Genomic DNA, 8,409 nt, shown 5'->3' with positions numbered 1-8,409 from the left:
ATGACGGCCGTCGAAAAGGGGCACTGCAGAGGCGACAAACGTGACATTCCTTAAAGGCGCCCTCTTTGCCTCTTTAAGATTCTCTTTGTGCTGCCATGGACCGGCGCCTTTCCGAATCTTGTGGAGGTTGGAATATGAATGATTAAAAAACACTTTTCAGTAGAAATATGTTTTTTTATTTTGATTTTACAAGGGAATATAACTTTATGTACTTAATGGTTTAAAATTAATTTATAAAAACGGCTTTTGATTAAAATCTCAATGTTTCATTCTAAAAATACAATTTGTAATTAGAAGTTAAATATATATTTATTAACAATTTCTAAGCAGAACTGATAGGTTTCTTAACAAAGAACTGTAATCACTTGCCATTTGAGCTGTAAGCCAACCATCACCTAATCTGAAAACGTAATATACAAAAAATCAGTAAATTAAAAAGAATATGTTAAATGATCATATGTCGTCGGAAACCGTTTATCATCTTTTGGTTACCCCGAATTCTTGTCATCTCTTCTCCTATTCATCTATTCATCAAATCATCCAAGCATCCAAGCATCTACACAATGAACGATCTTTGTGCGTGGGATCAACATTTTTTGTAAATTCTTATAAATTGTCGAATTTTGAAACATTGAAAACTATAAATTTGTTTTGAAGATGTACATATTTTATTTTAAAAATGAGTAGGGACGTTTGTGAGACGCTTCGTACGCGTCCCAACTTTTATACGTATATGTTTATGTATAAGTAGTTTTGAAGCGAATTTCTTTATTCTAGCTATAATAATGAACCAATCTAATCCCAATTGATAGATCTGAACTGATAGATATGGACATTATTTACGGAACTGAGTTTTTGGTTTTCTCGTATCTTCAAAATTGTGGATGTAGCAGATTTTGGCCCTTTCCTCGTGGAGGGCGAAATGTTGAAATACACTTGTAACAGTGTGTATCACAGCAATCTCGATGCTAAATTTGGTTGCTGCAGCTTTTATAGTCTTTGATATCCAGGCGCTCATAGAAACGGACAGACAGACACTATTTATTGCTGCATGTATCAGCTCCTCATGTAAGATGCTAAAGTATGAGTTTGCAATTCCTTAATAAAAAGTTCTGTGGTAGGGAAAAATGTACACTAAACATTTTTAAAATCCAAAATCACGTTGATTTTCTAGAGCACCACTAAGCAAAACTATCTGTAAGAATAAAATATATAAACGAACCTGTACAGTAAAATCCATATCCAACGCTGATGTGATGGATTGTCACTAGAAAACAATTTGCAATAACTGTTTAAATTAATTGTAGAATTCTTGTATTTCTGATGCTCGTAATGATCAATCGATCTTAGCAACAATATTGAAACTTCGCGAACCTGCAAGAAAAATCAACAAGTATATGAAAAAACGATGAGGAATGTTTTGAGACTATTACTATTACTATTATATTGACTTTGTGTGACGGCTTTTGGCTAATTTTTAAAAATTTTATCTGTTTACATTTATACTACATTCTTACACCAAAGACAATGTATTGATGTATTGATGACGACATAAGGTTTTTTTTGCTCACGAATTTTTCTGTCTGTCTCTAGCGCTGGGTGTGCACACGTATTCTAGACCTGCTTGCATGTTGATGTTTTTGTACGTTTCTTTCGAATTCCCCTTGTATATTGTATGGACGTTGATATGCAATAACTGCACCATCAAGTGGCCCATGCGACACCAAGCCAAAGCCTGTTACGCGCGGAACCCAGCAGAACGCAGCCCTCCTCCCGCCCAACCGACCGAGGGGCGCTATCAGGCGCTATCACCTATCAGGAAAGATAGGTGTTAGGCTAATATTCGTAGAAAATTAGAACTAAACACAACTAAAATAGAGCAACTATAGCTAAGCAAGCAAAATTATCAAAGTCAGAAACAAGACAAAGCTAAAATTAAACTAACTACGGGAGAGGTAGGCTAGTATAAGAGATTTAAGAAGAGGAAGGGAGTTATATTCTTTATTTGAATGCTATTTGTTTATATTATAGAATATATTCGATATACAACATTCTAACGTTTGTAAGTAAACGTAAACTATATTACATACATGACTTCACCTGCTAGTAAATGTCAACAATCCTCTAGCTGAACCCTCTCGGACCCTCCGGACAGGGACCACCTCTGCGCTTTATGCATCCTCGAAGATGCTCAGCAGCACGTGGGGCCTGTCTAGTGCGTTGGACATACATCTTGGTGGTACGACCTACTTTGCTGTATGGAGTCCTAGTGTGGTGGCAAGCTACCGAAAATAAGACTTACTACTTATAAGCTGATGCTATTATAAGCTACCGGACCGATGCAGCATATTTCAGACGGAAGTTTCCGCCATCAAGAAAGCAGCAGAGCTCGCTCAACACATAGCAAGAGCACACGATGTGGTCAACATATTCGTAGACAGCCAAGCGGCGCTAAGATCCTTGCAATCGTCCGCGGTCAATTCCAGAAGCGTCCTGGCGAGAAGGAGGGCTCCATGTACCCTAAGCACGACAAAGTCAGTGCGAATCTACTGGGTTCCTAGCCAACAGGGCATCGAAGGAAACGGGGCAGCGGACGATCTAGGTAAGGAAGGCGTCGGGCTGGCGAATGTCAGTCTTGAGAGCGTGCCAGTCTCTCTTAGAGCGCCACAAAGCGACCTAGAAAAGCAGGCCACCTGCAAAGAACGCAATGGTAAACTCACCCACTTCCTAGTGCGCCTACCGAGGAAGGACTGCAGATTACTGGTGGAAATCCTTACAGGCCACTGTCTGGCTGCGGCGCATGCAGCCAAACTAGGCATCAGCCGGGCCAGCTGCAGGACATGCGATGAGCCGGGGAAACCCTAAAACATCTCACTGCATCTGTCCGGCACTCGCACCAGCAAGAGGTAGATACCTAGGGGCCTTAGTGCTGGCATCACTTGAACATGCTTCCAAGAGGACACCAGGGTTAGAACTTGCATTTGCCGAGAACACCTCATTTCAAACCCGCCTAAAAAGCGGGTGGACCCACTGAGGGCCTAACCTAACCTAACCTTAATGTCAGTAGGGTATTCAGCGTGCGTCATGCCAACTAGTCAAATAACTAGTCAATAACTAGCCAACTAGTCGGAAAATAATTTTTGAAGAAGAAATTTCATGAAATTATTTTCGTCCCGAAAATGGTCTCCTAGGCTTGCGCGTGCGTACTCACACATGTAAGCGCATTATATTTTTAGACTTCTACGCTCTTATATGTAAGCGACCGAGGTAGGAGTTGTTTTTTTGCTTTTCGCCACTTGCAGTCTGCCAATCAAATGTATGAGCGTTATCCATCTTATTATTATATTGTCTTTGCTTACACCTCCGCCAAAGGCAGACTATATCAACGGTCGTATCTGGTCCAGACTCGGAAATCTCTCTACGACACTCTCTGTAATTTTCTGCAGCACTGCGTTTTTTGCGATTCTTGCATCTTTACCATTGTGGATTTTCACAGATTTTCGTATTATGTGGGGAAGAAAACGAGCGGAGCGAAATTCTGAAATAAACACTGTGATATCACAGAAGTCTGTATACAAAATGTAAATTCATTTGTCCGCTACAGTTGTCTCTCTCCTTAATCTATCATTTAAAATTATATATCATCATATCATATTGCATTAATTTTATATTTCACGAATAAAAACGAGTGTTGGAGGAAGCGAATTTTTGCCTTTTGTTCTTTTGCAAAAAAAAGAATTAGCATAACTAACTGTGCGAAAAAGGTACATACCCGGCCAGATGTGATTTGATTATGTGTTGAGCGTTTTTTACGACGGATTTCTTCAGTTCCATCATTAATGTCGCTTGTATCTGTTGCTTCAACTGGTAGCATCATTAAATTGGAACCTTCTTCGTTGCTCTATAAATAAATACATTTGAACAAGCTTTTGATAAGGAACGAGAAGGGATGTGTGAAACGCTTCTTATGCGTCACAACTTTTATACCCGGCACTCAGTACTACATCTGCACCTTAGCGGTTATTTGTCAAATTTTACGGTTTTCTTCATCTGTCATCTACATCAACAACACTACCCACGCCAACACGCTCCTTTAGCTCGCCACCCTCCCCTAGAGCCACACACTGCAGAGTCAGGGCAGAGACGCGGCAGATGCAGAGGCAGAGACGTGTCAGAGGCACAGGCCGCTCACTGCGCGAAGCAGAGTGTGAATGAGATAATTTGCAAAAAACAAATATAAGCTGCGTGACGGGGTGGGTTTAGCCACTGCAAATTAATTTCTTCATTGTGGCCATAATAATGATCCAATCGGATCCCAATCCTGCGGAATGGCGTTTTTAGTTTTCTTTTATCTTCAAAAATGTAGGTTTGGGAGGTTTTCGCCCTTTTGCGGGGGCGGGGCTAATTTTTGAAACACTGGAGCCAACAGTTTTGGTGGCTCTAGCTCTTATAGTCTCTGAGAACTAGCCGACAAACAAGACGGACGGACGGACGGACAGACAGACATGGCTTGATCGACTCGGCTATTGATGCTGATCAAGAATATATGTACATATATGTATACTTTATGGGGTCGGGAACGTTTTCCTGTACATTACATATGTAAATCCACTTTTCCCCACAAATACAGTAGGCCCTATTTACTCTTCGAGTACCGGGTATAAATAGCGGTTCTACAGGAGTAGAATTATTGACATTCATTATTATATTCATTATTATATTCAGTCAATTATTGACAAATCGCGGTCCAGACGGTTGCCCTCGAGCGAAGTGAGTTCGCAGGAGGCTGCCCCTAGTTTAACACAACTGCTCCATTAAAAATTCTTCGGAAACACATTATTTTCTTTTGCTTAATACAATAAATATAATTACCATAGCTATGCACATTAAAACTTGTAAAGTAAACATTCCGAAAGAAAAGAATGCCAAGGCTGTAAGCGCTATTTCTGTAATGTCCTTAAGACTTATATCGAGTTTTTGTTTTGATGTATCTGTGATAGCATTGGGACCTTCTAGTCGCACCTCGTGAGCATTGTTATCTTCATAAGAATTTTCGTAACCTTCAAGAAAAAATAGAAATAAGTACATACAAACGATTTAGGGCGCGATTGGAGCGTAGCCGAAAGCGGAGCCGTAAACTTTAATAAAGGATCCGAACTTACAAACACACTGCTAGCTAAGCTGTGCGGAACACTTTACAAGCTCATACATAACTCATCAGCTGCCAGTGTGTTGATCTCTACAATAAAATTTCGTGACCTTAGCATTGTTGTTCAAACATTAAGTAGAACAAGAACTTTTGGTGTGACTAGCTTAAACAAAAATTTGTATAACTTTTTTATGGATCTTTATCTTTGATCCGACCGATACGGACTAAAAATGATTTGGCAAGTCAAATAAATAATACTAATAAAACATTTCGTTGTGAAAGCTTTCCCACTCAGAGAGTAATTTTTTCGTCTGCATAGAAAGGTTTATGTAGGTATCATTGGCTTTGACACAGTCAAATTTTCTTCGAAACGAAACGGCTTCTCTATCTCAGCTTGTGGCTACTTTCAGCTATAGTGTTCGCAACGGCCTAAAATTTGGTACTGTACTACAACAAGTACCTTAATTTTAAAAGGAAACGTACCAGTTTTGCTAATTTGTTTGATTTGAGAACCAAATGTATCTGTTGCGGCTTCACTTGATAGTATACCTGCGTTTGGGCGATACTTAAAAAAATATGTTGTTTTTGAAATTTATAAACAATTCTTTATATGTATCTACATACATTGCTTAAACTGTAAGCTCCTTTAAGCGCATAACCAGTTAGATCTCCGTAGTCAATACTGTCATCCGCAAATAACGTTGAAACATTTTTGTTTGGTTTTTCTTGCAGCCTTTGGCTCTCATATGCAAGATTACGAAAGCTTCTCCGATGAAACTGCCTGTCTCCACTTCCCATTCTGTAATGTAATGCAACTGTAAATAAAACGGTAAGGAACGTTGTGAGACGCCGCCATAACAGCGGCACTTCTCTTATACTCGGTGCTGAGTAAATATTAGATACATATGTATGTATGTACATACTTAAGCAACTTTATAATTTTTTTTGTAATTTAAAATTTGTTGTTGCTACATCTGTCATTTACATCTCTATGACTTCTAACACCATCACGCTCATCAGCACTCTCACCTCCACTAGAGCCGCACAGTGCACGAGACAGAGGTGCGAAAAAGAGAAAATGAACAAAATGACGCCGAGATGCTGGGTGGGTGGAGGATAGCCATTGCAAATTAATGTCTTCTTGCTGGCTATAATAACACTCCGATTTCAACCTAGTTGAGGAGTTTGATAGATATGGTCAATCTCTACGGAACTATGGTACTACGGAAAGGTGGATGTATGTAACGCCACCAAATTTTGCATCCAGACTTCTGTATGCTCACACTGTTTCAAGTGTATTTCAAAAATGAGCCCCGCCCCCTTCCGCCCCCGCAAAAGGGCGAAAACCTCCCAAAGCTACAACGCCATTCCGTAGGGAATGACCATACCATACATATCTACGAGATCACACTCTGCTTCTGCAGTGTGCGGCCTCTGCCTCTGCCGTACCTCTGCCTCGGCCTCTGCCGCGTCTTTGCCTCTGTCTTGACTCTGCAAATTGGGATCGGATTGGACCATTATTATAGCCAGAATAAAGAAATTAGGTAGACGTTTATGTTTTTTAAAAACGTACGCCAATTTTAATGTACCCTCTTCAAGGGCATTTATGCTAAAGAAAGTTTTAAAAGCTAAGTCAACAATACTCGTACCTTTCTGGCCCATTTTTGTGCTGAACCGCGTCCTTCTGAAATAATTTTTTTTTTTCGGATCTTTCAAGATAATACGGAGATCGTCCAATACGTCTTTTGAAAGTTGAACGATTCACAAGGCTTGTAATATTTAAAATTTTTTTGGTAAGGTAATCTGATATCAAACTGCTTTGCTTTATTTTTCTGGAAGAAATTAAATTGTAATAAAACATACGTTTAAATCTTCAATAAATGTTCACCTGTGATAGTTCATAATTTGAAAAATGGATGCATTATATACGTTTTTTTCTCTGCTATAACGATTAATGGGAATAGAAAACAGGCTAAATGGCATAATTCCAGTATTCATTAAATCGTTTATATTAAAATAAATACTATTTTCGGCACCCGCGTCTTGAAAAAAGGTATTCCATATTATTATGCAAAATATTATGATATGATACCGCATTTTATTTAAAAAGACGATGCTCCTAGTTTTAAAGAATCACTGCAGATGTTCTCAAACAAAAATATCCAAAGAGATGGGTTAAATATTTTGGTTCCACTGGTTGCGTTCTCTCTAAAGCATGACAAGCAAGTAAAAAAAAGCTAGCATAGGTTATGGAAACTCTTGACACTCTTACATATTTCATTTTTATGAGTGATTTGATAAATTAATCTAATTTTTACCAATTTTGACTATGTTGATTATGGACATTTGTTGGCTATTTTATAAAAAATTTGATGGAAGGATATTTGACTCAAAGACTTCATATCTATTCTTTATCTGCATAAATATTCGTGTCGATACAACCATTTTCGGTCGTTATTATTAAATAATTTAAAATATTAAAATATAATGATTTGTATTAAGTCAGCTGTGAAGCTCCATTAATGAAACTGTCGACGTAATAAGAAGAATTGGAGTACCATTTAATACATCGGATCGGTCTAAAACAGGGCTCGGCACTCATACAATTAACGAGACGTTTTTGCGTTTGTGTGTGAAGACGCGCGTAAAACGGAACATTTCACTATATTGGTATTGGTACGAATCACTGTAATACGTCTGTACGTGAGGGCAGCGCAGCAGCAGCGCATTTTTCCGCACCCCAGGGATAGGGCTGTGCCGAGCCCTGGTCTAAAAACACACCCATGCTAGTTATAGTTTTTTGAGTGTAGGTAAAAGTCAGTAATCCTCCCGTACACATGATAGGAGTACGTTTGTGCAAATCGGAAAATTCCAATGCTTTGTTTTTGGGACCTACCGCTATAATGCACGTGCATGTAAGCACGTGTAATGCACAATAGGTAGAGATGTAAAAATAGATTCTGAAACCCAAACCAAGCCGACTTCTGAATTATGTTTTTATACCAGATACTCGAAGAGTAAATAGGGTATGTTGCATTTGTGGGGAAAAATGAAACGCAAAGAAAGGAGCGTTCAGCATCAATAGCCGAGTCGATATGTGTGGCTATAGCGGAGAGGGCGCGCTAAAACAGCGTGATGGCGTGATATGTAGAAAAAGTGTAAAAAATATGAAATTTGAAAAATCCACTAAGGTCTAGACTCTAGATGTCCTACTGAGTACCTGGAATAAAATTTATGACGCGTAAGAAGACCCTCACACG

At 39.0% G+C, this 8,409-nt stretch overlaps 1 protein-coding gene across 1 annotated transcript; it reads right to left on the bottom strand.

Moving 5' to 3' along the window:
• Positions 1 to 303: 303 nt before the first annotated feature.
• LOC117899540 lies at positions 304 to 5,963 on the bottom strand. Its single transcript, XM_034809620.1, has 6 exons — positions 5,774 to 5,963; positions 5,633 to 5,714; positions 4,873 to 5,060; positions 3,773 to 3,901; positions 1,223 to 1,374; positions 304 to 400 (listed from the first exon to the last, which is right to left on the bottom strand). The coding sequence occupies exons 1-6, from the start codon at positions 5,945 to 5,947 to the stop codon at positions 313 to 315; spliced, it is 813 nt and encodes a 270-aa protein (XP_034665511.1). The 5' UTR covers positions 5,948 to 5,963; the 3' UTR covers positions 304 to 312.
• Between the last annotated feature and the right edge of the window lie 2,446 nt (positions 5,964 to 8,409).

The sequence above is a fragment of the Drosophila subobscura genome, chromosome O (assembly GCF_008121235.1).
Source record: "Drosophila subobscura isolate 14011-0131.10 chromosome O, UCBerk_Dsub_1.0, whole genome shotgun sequence".
NCBI lineage: Eukaryota > Metazoa > Arthropoda > Insecta > Diptera > Drosophilidae > Drosophila > Drosophila subobscura.
The sequence above is the reverse complement of the archived record's forward strand: the minus strand, read 5'-3'. Positions and strand labels throughout refer to the sequence as shown.